Source organism: Mastomys coucha, unplaced genomic scaffold (genome assembly GCF_008632895.1).
Source record: "Mastomys coucha isolate ucsf_1 unplaced genomic scaffold, UCSF_Mcou_1 pScaffold9, whole genome shotgun sequence".
In the NCBI taxonomy this organism is placed as follows: domain Eukaryota; kingdom Metazoa; phylum Chordata; class Mammalia; order Rodentia; family Muridae; genus Mastomys; species Mastomys coucha.
In genome coordinates, this window is record NW_022196915.1 from 7,295,635 (window position 1) to 7,316,013 (window position 20,379).

The window sequence follows — 20,379 nt, forward strand, 5'->3', positions numbered from 1 at the left end:
CCCATGTGTCTGTGTTATAGCATCCAAACAGGATGAAACAAAAAAGTCCTCTGTATCCTATTACTCAGTAACACATGCGCTCAGCATCTGTCCTCAATGATTAGGAAGGCAGAAGAACAACATTCTCAGCATCTGTTGTTTCTTTGTGTTCATCAGTGAGACCAAGATCTGGAATAAATAAGGAGGGAAAACCCAACAGACACTCTTTGCAAAGGGAACCTACAAAATCATTTTCTTGTGTGTTGATGTGTTTTGCCTGCATGAATGTCTGTGCACGACATGTGTTCAGTCCCCGTGGAGGGCAGAAGACTGAGTTATATTCCCTGGAACTAGAGCTACCAAATGTTGTACTGGAAACTGAACCTGGGTCCAATGCATGAACAGCCTGTTCTCTTAGCCATTGAATCATCCCTCTACACTTTTAGTTTTTACCACTACAAATTACTTTTTAAAGGTAAGAGACTTTTGGGAGTGTGTCATGGGTGAAGATAGATCTTATTATCACAGAGATATTCTGACTTTAAGGGGAAAGGACACTAGGAAGACAGCAAGGGATAGGAGGCACATCACACACCTGTGATGCACCAAGACTGGTACTATACTGGGAGTGAGTCTGCTAAAGTGGTTTGAATGCCCAGAGAACAAGGGCAGGAATGGCACATGGAATACACTGTCATAGGCAGGAGAACGGTACTTACCACACTGGCAGCCATAACAAAGGGAAAGATTCTGGTTTAAGGATATGCTGACTCCAACAGTATGAATTTGTAAACGCCTTTTTGGCTATTCACTTTTACTTGGTCAAAGCCATTTCATATAAATGTTGAACCCCCCCCACCCCTGAAGAAAAGAGCAAGTACATACAAAAGTAAAGGACAAGAGATTAAATACAACTATCTTATAGATTTATTAATGAAAAATACTTTACAAAAACAGTATGCTATGTTTTGCCCTAAAATAGTTCAGCTGACTCTTGAGAGTTTACAACGTGACTGAGCAAGTGGCAGCAATGGCTCCGCTGCTGGGGGCAGGAGGATGTGTTAGTGTGCCCAACTCCATCTGTTCAGAAGGGCAAATATTAGATTGGCAGCTCCACATTCTAGGCCTAAAGATTGAGTCACAAGGAAGGCTGACAGGCCATACCTGGGCAGTAGGGCTTCCCTTAAGGACATGGCCAGAATCCTGACTATAGGGATAAATACCCCTTCTCCACTGATAGGAGATAGGGAAGAAAGAGAGTTAGGTAATATGGACAGAGTGTAAGTTGGGAATATAGTAGGACCAGGAGATGAGTGCTCTGATGGAGATGGGGACTAAAAGAACCAGAAATAAAGTAGTCCAGGTTAGCCTAGAACTTGCTATGTAGTCAAGGATGAACCTGAACTTCTGATCCTCCTCCCTCCATCTCTCAAGTGCTAGGATGACAGTTGTGCACTACCATGCCCAGTTTCACACACTTCTAAGGATAAAATCATGGGTGATGTGCATGTTAGGAAAACACTCTACCAATTGAGCTACATCCCCAACTCTAAAGCTGGAATTTCAAATATTCCCTCTCAAAGAAGTAAACACCCTTAGGAAAAATCAATGTGTTCTTTGTTGTGGTGGTTCTGTTCTTTAAAACAAAACAACAACAAAGAAAACCCACAGTCTCGTTTTACCCCAGAGTCTCTGGCCTTGAAATGCTGATTCTCCAGCCTCTACCTCCCAACTATTGGGATTACAGGCATATGATGCCTGGACTGAAACGGCCAAGTCTATGTTGAGATTAAACTAGCATAACTGGCAGGATACAAGATATCACTGTACCACCATACAGTTTTATAGATAAATGTGTGACTCCAGGTCAGGTTAGGGTAATCCTTACCACTTGCTGTGCTGTAAAAATCTCACCCTGTTCTGCTCTCTTCCAGCGGCATTTGATAGAACGAACATAATTCTTTCCTCTCCTGTCCTCCTATGTCTATACTGGGAGGGATAACTGCTCTGTCTCCAGTCATCATCTGGGGGCATATCTATTCTTCGTGGACCAGGTGCTCGGGACCCCAGACCAGGACCCGAATTCCAAGCTGACCTAAGGGGTACATGAAGATTGCTGGATGGTGGGGACCCTGGGTGAACAGCAGAAGGATGGGAGGGTGAGTGGAAAAGATTCCCCCAGGACTGAGCATGTGAAACCTGAAGGCCCTGGTGTCTTTCTGGTAGTGTGGCAGTGTAGGTTAGCTGAGGCTTGCATGTTGGCATAGTTAGGACTCTGGCCCCAATGTGCTGGTTGGTCTCTGACCCTGATCCCCAGGAAGCATCAGTTCTGGAACGATGAGGTAGACTTCGGTAGTTCAAAGTCCTTCCTGTGTACTTGACCCCTTGGGGAGTTTCATCCCTGTCACACATAGCCAGAAACTGTTGGACACTCCTCGAAATTCCTGAGAAGAGAAAAGAAACCCAAACACTGAGCATCTTTAGAAAATAAATCTACTTCCCAACCCTTTATTCCTCTAAGAATACATACAGAAGGAAAAAAAGAGGCCTAGGTTTAATTAATACATAGATTTTAATTTTTTCCCCAGTACTGGGGATTGAACCTAGGACCTATGCATGCTAGGCAAACCCTCTACCATTAAGGCATGCCCTTAACCCGAAAGACTCCTAAATATCATGTCGAAATCAATCTCTTCTGTCTCGGGGGAAATGCAACAGTCTCCTGGATACTGCCATAACTACTTCTAGTACGATCCTTCTCTAACACACACATTCATGTACACACATGTACAAATCTATTTACAATTTCCCTTGCAAGCTCCTATAGGATTTATACTAAAATCTCCACTTAGCTTTCCTTTTTTTAAGATTTTTATTTTATTCATGGGGGGAGGACAGTTTAAGACAGGGTTTTTTCTCTGTATAGTCTTTGCTGTCCTGGAACTTACTTTGTAGACCAGGCTGGCCTCTAACTCATAAAAATCTGCCTCTGTCTTCTGAGTGCTGGAATTAAAGATGTAGACCACCCTTGCCTGTATTGTTTGGCTTGTCTCTGTCTTTTTTTTTTTTTTTTTTTTTTTTTTTTTTTTTTTTTTTTTTTTTTTTTTGGAGACAGGGTTTTTCTGTGTAGCTCTGGCTGTCCTGGAACTCACTCTGTAGACCAGGCTGGCCTCTGCCTGCCTGTCTCCCAGGTGCTGGAATTAAAGACATGCACCACCACTGCCTGGCCACTTGGCTTATCTTAACATGGCACCTTGACTGCTGTCAGATGGCCTCTACTTAAATCCTTGTTCAATTTCTGAGATCTCTGCTTTTGTTCATACCACACTTACCTCATACACAATATAGAAAGAAAATCATTTTCTATACATTTCTTTCACTATGGAACTTGTGACATGGTGGGTTGATAATTCTTTACTGAGGATAGAAGGGACTGCCCTGTCCACTATATAATGTTTTAAAGAACCTTTGTCCAACATCCATTAAGTACCAAGTAGTATGTCCTCTTTCACATTGAAAACCAGAGAGTTAAAATGTAAGTTAAACCCATAAGGATTAAAAAAAGAACATCTTCCATGGAGGTCAGTGACATGTGTTCTCAAGATAGTGTCTTCCCAGTCTTCCATTCACTTCTGTCCTCCTATGTCATCCCTCAGCTGAGACTTAATAAACAACAGGGGAGAAAACTAGCTAAAAGATATGGCACTTTCAATTTGGGGAATTCCAAAGAATAGTTATTAACTACACTTCATCACTTCAAAGTTTTTTCCTTCAGGACTGAAAAAGGTTGGTTCACACTCATGAGTGAAACAAGGTATTTAAAAAAATTATTCAGTCATACTTCATGAAAGATTAGTGCTTGATCTTAAAACAGTAATTCATGTCTTCTATTCCATTCCACCTTGGGACACCCCAGTTTCCCAGGAGGTATACTGATTTGAGCCTGAAAAAGAATCACATATTAGCAGATAATATTAGTTTGGGGGTGTTACCTGGGGGTCTATAGGGTTCCCCTGCCATGCTGGGCATCAGGACATCTGGGGACAGGAACTGTGGTTGGGGAGGGTAGAGTTTAGGATCAAGGAGAAATACAGGAGGATCATGGATGACAGGGAGGGAAGAGGAGCTGGAACAATGGTGTCCGGTTTCCAAAGTCTTTTTCCTCACGTTTGATGAATCCTTATAATGAGACAAGACAAACAAAAACAAAAACAAAAACACAAAGATGAGAGTTAACATGGCAGGATGTGGTTGGATAAACACACTGAGGCAAGCAGGAGGGAATGGAAGGAACCAGAGTACAACACACCTTTTCCAGACAGGGGCTCACATCACTGCACTCATGACATGAGGGCCTTCCTAGGAAACTCCTAAGGCCTCTCCTTCTACCACTTTCCTCACAACTTCTACCTTCCTAGGTCCACCATTTGGATCTTTAGCAAACATTTTAATGCTAACTGTACAATTAAAGAGATTGAAATAGAAACTTAGAAATAGGAGCTGAGAGCTGAACATTTGATATATGCACACCTATAATCAACAGTGCTCAGGAGAGTGAGCAGGACTGCTTTGAGTTTAAAGCTAGCTTCACCCACATAGTGAGTTCAAAGCCAGTCTGGGCTACACAAGCAATACCATACCTCAAAACAAGAAACAAAAAAGGGGAAGAAAAGAAACCACAAGCATGAACCAAGTAGGGGTTGTGGATTTAATTCAATGTAGGTTCAATGGGGTTCCATCCTCCCCACCCCACCCCCCAAAAAAGGAGACAAAGGACAGGAAAGGAGACAAGAGGAGAGGCAGGTAGGTATTTAAGCAGATGAGGAGGCTGCAGAGAATCCATACTGGGCACTAAACTACTTGCTGAGGTACAGAACTGGACTCTGCTCTGCCCTGCCGCAGCTCTAGTCCACGGCTGCCTCTTCTGGAGGTCACATTCCTACTCCCAGTTGCTTATGTTCTGCCATGGTGCCACTCACTTTTGTGGTAAAGACCCACAAATATTTCATTTATTATTAAAAATGTTAAAACATTCAAAATTTAATAAAGTTTTCCAAACTCCTCCTCCTAGTACCACATTTTCTTAAGTTACTTAGACATAAATATTGGGTTTGCCCTTAACTTCCTATTTCCCATTCACCATGGTCAAAGAGATATTTCTACATATGGATTCCATATTTAAATTTGCCTGGACCATTGCAGAAGCCTTAATCTGACCTTCCCATCTCCTGCTACTTGCTTAACTATATCATAAGGTCCCATGTGACAGCATAGCTGATCTTTCTCATTTAATCCTCTATTGTCTCTGTGTTCTTAACACACACTTTTTTTTTTTCTTATTTGCTTATTATAATTACTATTTTGGAGACAGCATATTGTTATATAACCCAGGCTGGCTCAAACTTAAAATACTCCAGCCTCAGGGCTGGAAAGATGGCTCATGGAGCTGGAAAGATGACTCAGTTATTAGGAGCACTGGCCTCTCTCCCAGAGGACCTGGGTTCAATTCCCCATGCCCACATGGCAGTTCACAGCTGTCTGTAACCCCAGTATCTAATTTCATTTGGTTTTGTCTTATTTTTTTTTGAGACAGTGTTTCTCTGTATAACTCTGGCTGTCCTGGAACTACTCTGTCGACCAGGCTAGCCTTGAACTCACAGATCCACCTGCCTCTGCCTCTGGATTGCTGGGATTCAAGGTGTGCGCTGCACCACCTAGCCACTAAAAAGGTATAAAAACAAAACAAAACAAACAAAAACCCTCCAACTTCAACCTCAAAACTATAAATATTATAGATAAGCATCATCTCACCTAGATGTTTCACAAGCACACCAACTCATTCTATATAAGGCCTTTACACTTGCTTTTCTGTTACCAGTAATATTGTGCCATGCCCCTAAACTTCTTAGCACTGGAATCTTTGATTAAATGTTAATTTCTCTCACTACCTCTTACTATCCTAACCAAAAGAGGCCCTAAAGAAACACATCACCTCTTTAGCTCCTTATTTCCTTGATTTATTTTATTCTTCATTATCATAATTATCAACATCTTGGGTTATATCATTTGTTTATTGATGATTGTCTTTCTGTAGTAGATTACATTTAATTTCAATATCCCTAACATCTGAAACAATACAAGTACTTAGTAAATAATACATTAATCTATATGCCAGTCTAGTTAAGTTTCATTTAATAGGCTGCAAGCAATTCAAGGGCAGAATGTGTGTTATATCATCAGCTATGTTCAGAATAGCTAGGGAAGTGTCACAGAGAAAGGATTTCTAGTGGAATACACTACAACTTTCCCTTTGAGCTCTTGCCACCTTTCTGTATTGTTTTAAGCCTCTTCAGAAAAAAAGGACCACCTTAAATATGATGCTCTTCATAAGTATGTACTGGCTCATTTCCTATCTTTTTCCCTCTTTTCAGGGGCAAGGAATCCCAATCCGATACTCTAACCCTTGTGTCTCATATTCAGACCTAACCAGCTATTTCCAGTACTGAATAATATACCCACATTTAAGTATATTTAACTCTCCCAAACATAATTACCAACCCACAGGACATGAATATCATTCTTGGTTCCTCTTTGCCCTGTGGGCAGGCAGGCAGGAGGCAGGCACCAATCTTACCTTTACTTCCTGACTCTCCAGTATATTTACTTCTCTCTATGCTCTCAAACTCCTGTGTGACCTACAGAATCCTCTATAATTCATGATCTGACTCCTGCTTATCCTGCTTATCCTTCCTATCACTGTCAACACTGCTATGGTTTCTAGTCTTGTCATACCAATTATTCTCTTTTAATCTAGTGAACATGTGCTTCCAGTTCCAGGTGCCTGGCAGACTCATTGTTCTTTCTCATGAACCTTTTCCAGGTATTTCACTTTACCTCTTCTATGCTGGTCTCATAGCAGCTAGTATTTAATCACCTTATAAAACTGTTTGTGTGTTTATCTGTCCCTGCAGTAGACTAAATGCTCCATGAAACCAGAAACAGGATCACTCATTCAGGACACTGTTTGAAAGGCGTAACTAGGGGGCTGGTGAGATGGCTCAGTGGGTAAGAGCACTGACTGCTCTTCCAAAGGTCCTGAGTTCAAATCCCAGCAACCATATGGTGGCTCACAACCACCCGTAATGAGATCTGACGCCCTCTTCTAGTGTGTCTGAAGACAACTACAGTGTAATTATTTACAATAATAAATAAATCTTAAAAAAAAAGGAAAGCATAACTAAATCAATAAATAATTGCACGATACACTAGACAGAAGCCAACTCTGTTGGGAAAATAATATTTCAATTAAATACACTGAAAATATGTGAGAACAAATGCTATGCCAGGGAAACTACCTTTTCCCAAATAAGATGAGGAAGAGGAGAAGGAAGAGTAGAAACAGGAGAAAGAAGAAAAAGAAAAAGGAAAAAGAAGAGGAAATGTGCACTTAGGAACTTACACTCAGTAACCCTAGAGTTCTTTTGGGGAGGGAATTTGGATGGAGATATATATATATATCCTTTTGAACCTTTTACTTGTACCGTGTATTTATAACCCATTTTAAGGGGTTTAGTGTATATAGTTAGGTGACAGAAGGGTTGCCCAGCAAATAAAAAGTAAGCTTGGTACAGTGGTACATGCTCCTCAACCCAGCACTCTGGAGGCAGAGGCTGGCAGTTCTCTGTGGAGTCCAGCCTGGTCTACATAGTGAGTTCTAATAGCCAGAGTACATGAGACCCTGTAAATAATAAAAATAATAACAATAATAATAAAGCAAAGAAAATAAAACCTGTTTTTACATTTTTATCCATCTAATCTGGTAGACAAGTTTCATAGCAGGATGCTTTGTATTCTGACCTTTATAGTAATAAAAATTCAATTTATTTTAGAAAAGTATATAAAATTCTCAGAAAAGTAGGCTATCTATAAACCTAGCCAACAATATAGTATTTGAGTCTGTTGATTGATCTCTACTCCTTGGGTGTGATAGTGACAGTAATCCCCAAAGACTGAAGGTAATGACAGGATAACACCATAAATTCAAGGCCAGCATGGTCTACAGAGTGAATCAGAAAACTGCCAGGGAAATGTACATAGTAAAACCTTGTCTCAGAAGAAACCAAAACACAGAAAAAAAGAAAAAGAAAATAAAAAGTCTCAAAAAGGAGGGTTTTTAATCATTTTTCTTTTTTGCTCACACATTTCACTCTTAATTTAAAACTTCCTGGAGTGTGCTCAGCTATGCACTGAGCTGGAGAGAATGTGAGACAGCATTGCTTCTCAGATTTTCTCAAGGCTTCCATAACTCTTGTTATGGTCTGATACGAAGTTTCCTCTCATAATGCTGACATTGTGAAAACTTGATCAATCACTGGTGACCCAATCACTGAGCAGTGACTGGTCATCAGGGTGCTGACTTCACTGGAGTTCAGTCATGAACACATTAGCAACTGGGCTACTAAGAGGTCTCTACAAACTGAAGACAACAAATCACACAAACTGTGCCTTTAAAAGGCATGCTGCCTGTACCCTTCCTGCCACTGTTGCACTGCTTCATGGTTGCCCTGGAGCAAGCAACTCACCTTCAAACACACAGACACACACAGCCAGATGCAAAACATCAGACTTGTGGTTTTCCTCTAGCCCCTGTGCTCAGGGATATGGGAAAGTGGTCAGAACTATAATTAACAAGTAAGTTCGATTGCAAAGGCGGTTGGTGGGTCACAGGGTGATAACCTCCTCTCCCTCTGCTCGAAGCCTCATGTTACCTGTCCTGTTGACCCAGCCTCTTTGCATGCCTTCCTCTCCAGCACACCACCTGAGTCCAGCACCTTAACACTGAAAGCTGATACCTGAGAGACAGGCACTGTGCTTGGTTCATAAAGAACATGCTCCATTTCTGCCGTTGGAGTCTTTGAGAGATCTAGACCAGGGGCTGAGTGCAGTTTCCTCCCCATGCCATCTGCAGAGCCTAAGGAGAAAAACATAAAAACATTTGAAGCCTCCTTTCCTCTAGAATCTGAGCCTGGAAGAATAAACATGGAGTTCTCTCATTAAGTAATTAATATATATCTCTGAATTCAGTGGAGAAGTATGCTCCTTGAATCTTTTTTTTTTTAAAGATTTATTTATTTATTATATGTAAGTACACTGTAGCTGTCTTCAGACACACCAGAAGAGGGCATCAGATCTCATTACGGGTGGTTGTGAGCCACCATGTGGTTGCTGGGATTTGAACTCATGACCTTCCGAAGAGCAGTCGGTGCTCTTCCCCACTGAGCCATCTCACCAACCCTCCTTGAATCTTATAAACACCAAATTTCAGAATATGGATAAATTCCTATAGGTCACAAAAATCAAAACTACTGAAGACATTTCCAGGAAAGGAGCTGTAAGGACAGTCAGCTAGATATCATCATCCATCAACATTTCTCTTTTATGAATATATAGAATATATATGAAATATATGAATATATATTAAATATTTTATGAATATATAAAATGAGCTTTGTTTTCAGAATCAGGCCCGATACTTGTAATCTATCAAGGAAACTATCTTGCAGAGTGATCTTCTCTAACACAGTGTGGTAAGAAAGGAAATGAAATCTTTAGTGTGTTCAGAATTTAAATGATCAATTATTGTAAATCAAACCTTCTTCCTTTGATGTAATAGAGAAATAAGTTCCAGAATCTGATTCAGATGGTGTTTTAACCAGAATTGAAACTCAAGTCTTTCAAGGTTAAGCACAGTATTTTATTAGCTTCTGATGCCCTCCCACACACTCTCTATCTCTCTGAGCAGGATCACTTCAGGAATATTTAGCATGTGTACTATTGTGTTATCCCTACTTACCCCTAGCTTTTCTCAATCAATTAAATTAAAATCAACCATCAATACTGCTTTAAACTGGGTATGTGAAGTCTCACATATCTTATGAAAATGTACCTGCCCTTGACCTACATATTTAGTGCATATGTATGTGTGTATGTATATATGCATGCATGTATGTATGTCTATGTATGTCTACATTTGCATACATATGCATATGCATGTCTGGATATGATACTTTAATATATGTGTATCTCACAGAGAGAGAGAGAGAGAAAGCGCTTAAGTACTTAGACTAGTTATTTTAAACATTTCCTGTTACTTAATGCATTTTTTCTCATAATAGTACTGATTGATCTGAGAACTTTAAAAATTATACCCATATAGTTTAGTGTATTACACTTGAAGCATTGGGGGTTCAATCCTCAGTGGGTGGGAAGGGGGAATATACATGTAAACACGTAAAACACCAACTTCTTGAGCCATACCTTGGTGTTTGTTTGTTTGGTTAGTTGGTTTGGTTTGATTTTTTTGAAACAGGGTTTCTCTGTATAGCCCTGGCTGTCCTGGAACTTGCTCTATGGACCAGGCTGGCTTTGAATTTGGAGATCTACCTGTTTTAGCTCCCAAATGCTGGGATTAAAGGTGTGTGCCACCACTGACTGGGAGGAATTTTTACTTTAAAAGGCTGTCCAACAAATAAATAATTTTAAATTGTAGCCCAATGTGGTGGCATACAACTGCAATCTCAGTACTTGTTAGGTAGAGGCAGAAGGATAAAGGACTTCAAGGCCAGTCTGAGCTATATGAGGCTGCATCAACACTTTTTTAATAAATAGCTTAGTAGTTAAGAGCACTGAAGACCTGGGTTTAATTCCCAGCACGAACTCGTAATTCACAACCATCTATAAGTCCTGTTCTAGGGAATGACTCCCTCTTCTGCCCTCCACAGGTACTGCACACATGTGGGGCACAGACACACATGCTGACTGCTGCAGGCAGTCCATTGAACAAGGCACCCATGCTGAGACACACACATATATACATACACACTAAATAAATATTTTAGTTTATCTTTTTATTGTTTCATTAAGTGTATGTGTGTTATGTCTACATATACCTGTGAAGCACTTGCATGCAGTAGCTACAAAAGCCAAAAGAGGGCATTAAATCTTCTGGAACTGAAGTTACAGATGGTTGTAAGCTCCCATGTGATGTTAGGAATTGAACCCAAGTTCTATGTAAAAGCAGCCAGTGCTCTAAGTCATTAAGACATCTCTACAGTCCTATATAATATCCTTTCTTAATTTTATTTTTCTATGATCTTGGTGACTAAACCTAGCCTCATGCATGCTAATGCTATATGTTCTACCACTGATGCATACCTATAGGTCAATAATATCCTTTGATCACAAACATTTTTAACATTGATGTAGTAGTTTATCGTTTTCCATCTAGTACCTGTTTTCTCAGTGTCACATCTAAGAAATTATTGTCAAATCCAAGTCTTAAAGCTTTTTTTTTTTTCTGATTTTTTATGTTTGCCTCTTAAATCTTTAGACTGAACAAACTCAACCACTTTCTAATTTTTTTCATGGATATGGGTGTTTTGCCTGTATTTATATCTGTACACCACACATGTACCTGGCACCTGCAGAGAACAGAATGCATTAGATGCCCTGGAACTGGAGTTACAAATGGCTGTGAGCTGCCAGGCAGTGGTGGCGCACGCCTTTAATCCCGGCACTTGGGAGGCAGAGGCAGGCGGATTTCTGAGTTCGAGGCCAGCCTGGTCTACAGAGTAAGTTCCAGGACAGCCAGGGATACATAGAAAAACCCTGTCTCAAAAAAAAAAAAAAAAAAAAAAAAAAAAAAAAAAAAGAAAGAAAGAAAGAAAAAAGAAAACAAAACAAACAAACAAAAAAAAAACAAATGGTTTTTTTATGAGCCACCTTGTGGGTGCTGGAAATTGAACCTGGGTCCTCTCAAGGAACAGTCAATGATTTTATCCACTGAGCCATCTCTCAATCCATACTACACGTGTTTTTAAAAAGAAAGAAACAACATACTGCCTAATATGTGTTTTAAAAGAAACAAGTAAGTCCACATAAGTATAGCTTATCTCAGGTTACCAACTTGTACAGCATGTTACTGCACTGAACACTGGAGGTAACTGGAGCAGAACCACCAACATTTGTGTATCTACACAGGGTTTTAACTATCAAAGCATGAATTTGTAAGCAATGCATCATACAATCCTGTTACAATGACCACAATGTCACTAGGCACATTTTAGTTTATAATAATATTCTTATGGAAAAAATTAAAATTTTATGAAGAAGGAAAAGTATGTGTGGAGGTGTTATAGCCACATCAAAACTGGCCTTTTCCAGCCTGGTCTACAGAGTGAGTTCCAGGATCCAGGACAGCCAGGACTATACAGAGAAACCCTGTCTCGAAAAACCAAAAAAAAAACCAAAAAACTGGCCTTTTGTTGATGAAGTGCCAAGTTAATCATCATGGAAACTGGTACTAGGCACCTTGGGGTTAACTATAACATTCATCTTTGCTCTTTTTAATACATTAAAATTTTTCTTTTCTTGCTTGTTGAAATGTAGTCTTTTTTTTTTTTTTAAAGATTTATTTATTTATTATATGTAAGTACACGGTAGCTGTCTTCAGACACACCAGACGAGGGCATCAGATCTCATTATGTGTGGTTGTGAGCCACCATGTGGTTGCTGGGATTTGAACTCATGACCTTCCGAAGAGCAGTCGGTGGGTGCTCTTCCCTGCTGAGCCATCTCACCAGCCCGAAATGTAGTCTTACTATGTGAGTGTGGCTGACTTGAAACCCATTATGTACACCAGACTGGCCTGGAACACAAAAGGATCTGTCTCCCTCTGCTTTCCAAGTGCTAGGATTACATAGAACACCACATCTGGCCTGAAATTTTCTTAACAAAAGCTACTTTAATATTTTAGTTAAACATGGATAAAATGATTTCTATACAACCTGAAAGTACTAAAAAATTTAAAATATAGAACAAAAGCAGAGTTTATATAATTCTTCAGGAATATGTAAAAACTAATCATGTCATAGAAGCCCAAACACTACTTAATTTCATTCATATGAAATGTCCAGAACAGATCAGGGTATATAGGAAACACTTGTGTTTCCTTGGAGTAAGGGAGAAGGGTAAAGCACAAGAGGCATAGGACTGCTGCTGGATCACAGTTCTTTGGAAGGTGACAGAAACACTTTAAAACTGGCTGTGGTGGGTAGTTAATAGCATTGGCTGCTCTTGTAGAAAACCTGGGTTTGATTCCCAGCACGCACATGATGGCTTACAAGCATCTATGACTCGAGTTCCAGGGGGTCCCATGTCCTGTCCTGGTCTGCAGGTACAAGGAATGCACATGGTATGTATACATTCATGTAAGCAAAATACCCATAACGTTAAAAGAAAACTGGTTGTGGTAAGCTAGTTTAATATTTGCCTTGAGTTCTAATACTCTGGGAAACTGAGGCAAGAGGATTCCCATAGATCTAAGGATAGCTTGGGCTACATAATGAGTTCAATACCATGGAGAGACAATCTCGAAACAGCCATCTCTCTAGCCTGCTTCCACCTTTATGTAGATCATGCGAGTTGAGTTCAAGTCAATAGACTTGTACAGAAAGTGCCTTTACCCACTAACCCACCTCAACAGCATGATACTATTATTTGTAAAATACTTAATTTGAACTTAATATTTGCATATTTTTTCTCTCACATTACAAGAATGCAGAGTGAAATATATTCCTGCTTCTCCTCATTCATTAAAATCTTTCTATATTAACCTGTCTTGTATACCTAAAGAGTACTTAATAAATATTATTATAAAGTCTATACTAGAATACATATCAGAAATATCTTAATATCAACGCTTGAGTCTACTTAATATCCAGGAAACATACACAGCAGTCCCTGGAAGAGCCAGGGAAGGTCTTGATGTTGCTAGCTTGGTAAAACTGGCAATGCCACAGTGACTTGCTTCCGTGTGGCTATCCTTGTTGCAGATGAGCCTGAAGCCTAATTCTAAGACACAGAAGAAGATTCTTCTCAGCCTTCCTCATACCGTGTAGCTCACAACGACCTGTGGAGCAGTTTTTGCCTTATATTCTGTAGAACCCACCAGCCAAGACTTACAGAGTCATTTCCTTACAAGGAGGGAATTGCTCTCCCGGTGAGAATTCTGACCCAAATTCAATTCTGACCAAGAAAAAACAAATGCCAAGCCCTTGTCCTGAAGGCTCTATGAGGAAAGCTAAAGGTTTCATTGCCTCTTAGTAAGCTAACGACACTGTACAGAACACTACCCCCATTTTTGATCTTGTTCTCTGGTTTTCAGTTTTTACATGTCCCCACCACTGGTTATTTTTACCTGCTAGGCTAAGTGGCTGCCAGGCCACATCCTGTGACCTCCAATCAGAATAGCCAGTATGAGACGAGGCTTGAAGGCTGGCTTGGTAGAGAGACTCCAGTTCAGAGGTCTCCTGCTCTGTGTCTTGGTTCCAGTGTGGATGCAAAAGGATATGATTTCTTTCTGGGTTGGTTACACGTGTATGGGAATCATGGGAAGAGGACTTGACTCCTGGCCCAGGGGCGCTGTGTTTAACCTGAGAATCACAGAGCCTTGTGACATTTACCCAAGAATCCAAAGGCAAAGAAGTCCCCAAGTTGACACTACTACCCAGCTCCTTGGGCCTAATATCTGTTACTTGGGGTAGCTTTCCTTGGTATATATCTGGCTCAGCCAACCTGGGCTGTCCTCTCCTCGAGGTTTCACCATTAGGAAGCCCAGAGTCCATAGAAAGAGCAGGATGACCGGCAGGTTCTTCCCAGCAGGGCAGTCTTTCCCTGTCATCTGGAGAAGGAGGAGGTTGTTTTACCCAGTGACAGTGTCCTTTTCCTGGACCCTGGGATAATGGAGGCATAAAGTGAGGAGGAGAAGAGCTCTTCCTTAGACCATTTGGCAAACTTCGATCCTGGGAACCTATAACATCTCTTGTGGAAGTATTCTGAATCTTCTGGAACTGCTCTGCCAATGAGCGGACAAGTCCTTTTGTACTAGTGAACTCTGGCCTGTAGGGCTCCTCACTGCCTTTGACCACTTTTGAAGCCAATGAAGTTTGGAGACTTTGGGCTTGGAGGTGTTGGTTAAATTTCTGCATGGGGTGAGTAGCATGAAGCACAGGTGAAGAAGCAGCAGACATGATGGGGTGACAGGCACTGTAAGGGGGAATACTAGGCTGAACTGCTGAAGCTGAAGAACTATTTAGGCTATGTATAACTCTCTCAGAAGTGGCTTCTCCTGTTGAATGTGACCAAGGCATCCCCATGGATATATCAACAGGATTCTTTTTGCCTTCGAACAGCTGATCTTGAGCTATGTCTCTTCCTTCTTGTGGTGGGAATTTGCTGCAACAGCTATTATCCTCCCTGGGGTCTTGGAGCCTATCTTCAAGGGCATCTAATGGCAGGCACTCATGTTGAGAATTCATCTCAGTTCTACCTGATGCTTTAGGTAAATCCTGCCTGTGGAATGCAGGGTGATTGACGCTGTCCACCTCAAAAGACGTCAGAAGCTTCAAGGAAGATCTCCTAGGGGGACTGTGCTGTGAAACAGATGAAACAGGTGACCCTGGGATGAGTGATGAGTGTAACTCAGGGCAGGAAGCAGGTGAGTGGAAGAAAGAGGAAGTGGCCCCAAGCTCTGTATCCTTGCAGGGGTCCAGCTGTGCCTCCTGGCTTAACAATACTTGGAGCGTGATAGGCTGTTCACTGAAACAAATGGAGAGAAACAGTCACACCATGCCTTGACTAATAATAAATCTTCCAAAAAAAAAAAAAAACCTATTCATTCCATTCCACTTCTAGCTATTCACAGATATGATGAACAGAATAAGAAAGACAAACACAAACAAAGCCAATAGTTTACAGGTTCACAAAAGAAAAGAAAGTAACACCAGATTTTGTATATGTGTTGTTAAGTCCAGTGTTTGCCAATATTCTTTACTACCTGAAAAGTCTCATTCCAATCACATTCTACTTGCAAACTAAAAAAGATAAAAATTGCCAGGTAGTGGTAGCACACTCATTTAATTCCAGAACTCAGGAGGCAGAGGCAGGTGGATCTCCGAGTTTGAGGCCAGCCTGATCTACAGAGTGAGTTTCAGGATAGCCAGGGCTACACAGAAAGACCCTGTCTCAAAGAACAAACAAACAAAAGATAAAAGTTGCTTCTTCCACACAAGGGAAAGTTTAAAAGCCACTCGTACTATACAACAAAAGTCCTGGGTGCTACACAAAGAGAGAAGGTCTACCCAGGGGTGTGATGATATGATGGGGTAGCTCAGTCAACAAAACGAAGAAGATGAGGCCATTTGGATTCCTGGGTACATGGACATCAACTATCACTGCATTCTTCACTCAAATGTCTCCTCACAGTGACAGAACAGGGCCCTCTTAACACTGAGGAGGGAGAATCAGGACATAATGCATAATTCTCACAGTTTTATATTTATGATGAAAAAAATGCATCCTTAGAGGAAACTTCAACCTTCAGAGTTTCAGATAAGGATTAAGAAACTGAAAATCCATAATTGGAGTGTTTTGAACCCCAACTGTTTAAAGAATGGGCACAATAATGAAATAAGATTGGACCCTGAAACATCTCAGGCTTCAGATTTCAGGGCTAAGGGTGATCAACCCATCTAGTGTTTCAAAATCTGAAAGAAGAAAAAAAAATGAAATCTGAGCTGGGTAGGGAAGTGCAAACCTCTAATCCCAGCATTTAGGAACCAAAGGCAGGGAGACTGTAGTAAATGTGAGGTCTACACAGTCTACCTAACAAGTCCCAGGCCAGTTAAGCAACGCTATCTCAAAAAAGAAAGAGAAAACGACAGAGGGGAAGAAGTAGAAGGGAGGAAGGGAAGGGGAGAGAGAAAGAAAGACAGAGACAGAGAGAAGCAGATAGACAGAGACAGAAAAAGGCAGAGACTGATGGATAAGAGAGAGGTAGAAAGACAGAGACAGACAGACAGAGACAGACAGACAGACAGACTTACTCCTGGTCTCAAGACACTTTAGATAATATGAATCTGTATATCCCAAATATCTGTGGGTTTAGTCACCCAGTTACTCTTGTAACATGAATGTGATACTTCAATCAATTGGTAGAGTGCTGGCCCAACATGCAGGATGCCTTGGGTTCAACCCACAGAACTGAATAAACCTGAACAGTGTTAAACAGGCCTGTAATACTAGCACTCCAGAGGCAAAAAAGAAAGATCAGGAGTTCAAGGTATTCCAGACCCTAGTTAGCCTAGGCTCTAACAGACTCCTTCTTGAAGATAGAAAAGAGGGTAGGGGAAGGTAGGGGAGGGAGGGAGGGAAGGATACAACATTGACAGTAAACAGATCTGTATCTGATTTCTATACTTCTACCACTTATTAGTTAAGTAACTATCCTCTCTACAAGGTCCCATATTTAGAAAGTATGCTAAATAACAGCTACTATCTCATCAGGTAATCATAATAAATAAAACAGAAAGTGCTTGGCTCTGACCTGAACCCAGGCAAATGTTCAAAAATTATAACAAACATAATGGAGCTAATAGTTAAAAGACCAACAACCGAGGCAGAGAATGTGTAGCTTACTAGTAGAACGCTGGCCTAGTAGTATAGTATATACAAGTTCCTGGGTTTTATTCCCAGCAAAACATACACACACACACACACAGAAAAAGTTATCTACTTTTATTATAGTTATATTTATACCCCTAAAATGTGGGAACTATACCAGTACTTCTTGGGACTTTCTCCTTGTCCTGACCTTAGAGAAGCAAACAAAGAAAATCTTTGTGTCTCTTCCCTATGGCTTAATCAAAGCAAGAAAAACTGGTTCTTTTCTCTGTGAGATGGGAAACATTGAAATCCCAAATTAAACGGTTACTACAACAACATGAAAGGTACAATCAGATTCCATGTATAAGAACATAATAAACGCAACTATAACAATCATGTTGCTACTACACAAATCCAGGAAATTTGAATAGCTTGTTATTTTGTACTTTTTTGCATCTTTCTAGGAATTATTAAGCAAAGGACCATCTGTGCAATGAGCTTTTGTGTGTATGACCTTAGAGAAGAAAACCTTAGTCGTATATTTTTCTCTTTTCCCTGGTAGTGAAGAAGAGAAGAGTTCTTGCTATGGAGTACCCATGGTCACTGCCTCCCCTGATGTCCATAAGCTAACGTGGTTCTCGAGCACTACCTTGTCGGCTGAGGGAGGGTGCCCCCCTGTGATGGGAGAGAGGCTGAGGGCTGCACCGGCTGCTGCGATGATGGTTGTTGCTGCATGCGATCCTGAAGGCTTCGTGCTTTTCGAATACTGATTTGCAACTTCTTATCGACTAGGGCTCTGCTGTGCGTGCTAGAGCTGGCATCATGCAGGGTAAGTCTTAGTTTAGCTAAAATGCAAAAGAAAATATAGCAGAAACAACACAAAATACAAACAAAAATAAAAGAACAAAAACTAAACTAAAACCAAGCAAAGATAGGCAGTAAAATAAAACACACAGCAGGAATGCAAAGCATGGACTGTGCATGCGCTGTCAAGAGCGCAGAACCAGCTCTGGCTCTAGGAAAACATTCATGAAAGCCACGGAGGCCAAAAAAGTTAATTAAAATTTAAACAAACAAAACACTAAAGAAAATAAAACAAAACTTAAAAGGAGCAGGAAGATAAACTAGCACATGAAGGTTGCTCTCATCTTTTCACTGACCTGTTTGACTCTGGTCTCCATATTCTGCTCCCAGCTCCCCCTTTCTGATGGCCAATGGCAAAAAAAATAAGGTCCAAACCTGCGCCTGTCTCTACAGAGCACAGCTTCATGGAGTCATATTTAAGAGTCAGGTACCAATTCTTAGCCTGAGCCCCTTGCTGTTACAGTATGGTACTGCATACCAGAAAGGCAGGGAAGGACAAAAAGAATAGAATATTACAATGAAAAGTTACTACCTAAGGAGTCAGAGCCATTTTGCCTACTCATTAGTCAGGGACTAGAGAAAGAGTAGGCTAACCTTATATCTGAAGTCTAACTTTATTTGGGCTAAAATCCATCTGTGGTTTCCTGTTGAGGTTGTTCCAGTAATGTCCACAGACCACAGTGACACCACCAGGTACATTTTGAAATCTAAAGGGGAAAGATTGCTAATTGGCCTCCCCTTGGGAACACAAGAGACATTAAAAACTGTCCCTATGGCCATCTGCGTGACAACACTAGTACCTATTGTGGAGTTAGTCAGGAAACGCCATAGCCATAGCAGATGAGTTACTTACAGATAGCTTCGTTACAGAGAGCCAGAGCTGCAGCACAGTCTCCCTTTTGTTCCAGATGCAGCGACTCTTCAAATATTGAATTTGCCTCTTGCAAGGACCTTTCAAAGACGTCACTCCTCCCTGAAAGGGCCAGCACTTTCATTTTTATTATAGTTAATTCCAACTTCTCCGACATACTGTTTCTTCTCTTTGGGACACACAGATCCTTGTTGTTAAGCCCCTGGTCTACCTGTCCATGGCTATTAAGAAGTCTTTAGAACAACCAAGGCATTCACTTTTGCCTTAACTGAGATCTAACCAAGGCCAGGAAAAGGTGGGGCAGGGGCCTAGTATGAATGCCATACTACTATCCCAACTCTAATACCTCTTCTCAAGGAAAGAACAAAGTATTGTCCATAGTAGCAACAGGACTCTTGTGTCTAGAACTGAACTGCCTCCACAAAATATCAGGACACACCCTGTCAACCGTCAGACACCCTAGACTTACTGCTGTAACCACAGCATGGCTTTACTATTCTGCAGAACATCACCCGTGCCGCTTCTTCTATAGCTTCAGTTCCCTCTTCACCACTCTGCTGGGTGAGTACACTTCTTGGGCTTGAGGTGGTCTACTGTTTCTACTTCAATAAATCTACTGTAGCATGGACTGACCTTTCTTTAGCAATGAAATGTTTTTACTCTTATCATGCCCCACTCACCAAAAGTATCCATCTCTAAAAACCCACCTCTCAAATAACAACTTAAGAGTATTTCTCTCTATTCCCAAAATGCATGTAGGTCAAAGGAGATATAAAAGAGGAGTCCAAGAACAGTGACAGATGAAAGGACTAAGACATACAGTGAAGACACTTCTAGTCATCTCTAACCATAAGCTGGTAGGAAGTTATAATATTACTTCACCTACATTTGGAATTGACATTGAGCCTTCACATGCTCACAGGGGCTGGAAGAATGAAATATCAAGCCAGGTATGATGGCACATGCCTGTTATCCCCAGTACTCTAGAGGCAGGAAGATCCCTGATCTACATAGCAAGTTAGAAGCCAGATATTTCATGGTTACATAATGAGATTGTATCTCAAAAACTCAAAATAACAGAAAAGAAATAAAATAAACTATACTGGGATAAAAAAATCTGAGTCATTTTTCTTCATCATGTCACCCTTGCCCTATCCTCAACT

At 40.8% G+C, this 20,379-nt stretch overlaps 1 protein-coding gene across 9 annotated transcripts in view; it reads right to left on the reverse strand.

The window, feature by feature from the left end:
- Positions 1 to 888: 888 nt before the first annotated feature.
- Positions 889 to 20,379, reverse strand: part of Usp54 (ubiquitin specific peptidase 54) — a 99,306-nt gene continuing 79,815 nt past the window's right edge. For 5 of the 9 annotated variants that reach the window (XM_031362082.1, XM_031362078.1, XM_031362079.1 and 2 more), the window contains 6 exons: positions 19,199 to 19,333; positions 18,131 to 18,326; positions 14,237 to 15,636; positions 8,832 to 8,950; positions 3,972 to 4,158; positions 889 to 2,423 (listed from right to left, as the gene is read on the reverse strand). In XM_031362082.1, coding sequence (XP_031217942.1) covers positions 1,864 to 2,423; positions 3,972 to 4,158; positions 8,832 to 8,950; positions 14,237 to 15,636; positions 18,131 to 18,326; positions 19,199 to 19,333 — 2,597 coding nt within the window. In that variant the 3' untranslated portion in view covers positions 889 to 1,863. The remainder of the gene's footprint in view (positions 2,424 to 3,971; positions 4,159 to 8,831; positions 8,951 to 14,236; positions 15,637 to 18,130; positions 18,327 to 19,198; positions 19,334 to 20,379) is intronic. The other 4 variants (XM_031362084.1, XM_031362081.1, XM_031362085.1 and 1 more) reach the window with 2 other exon arrangements.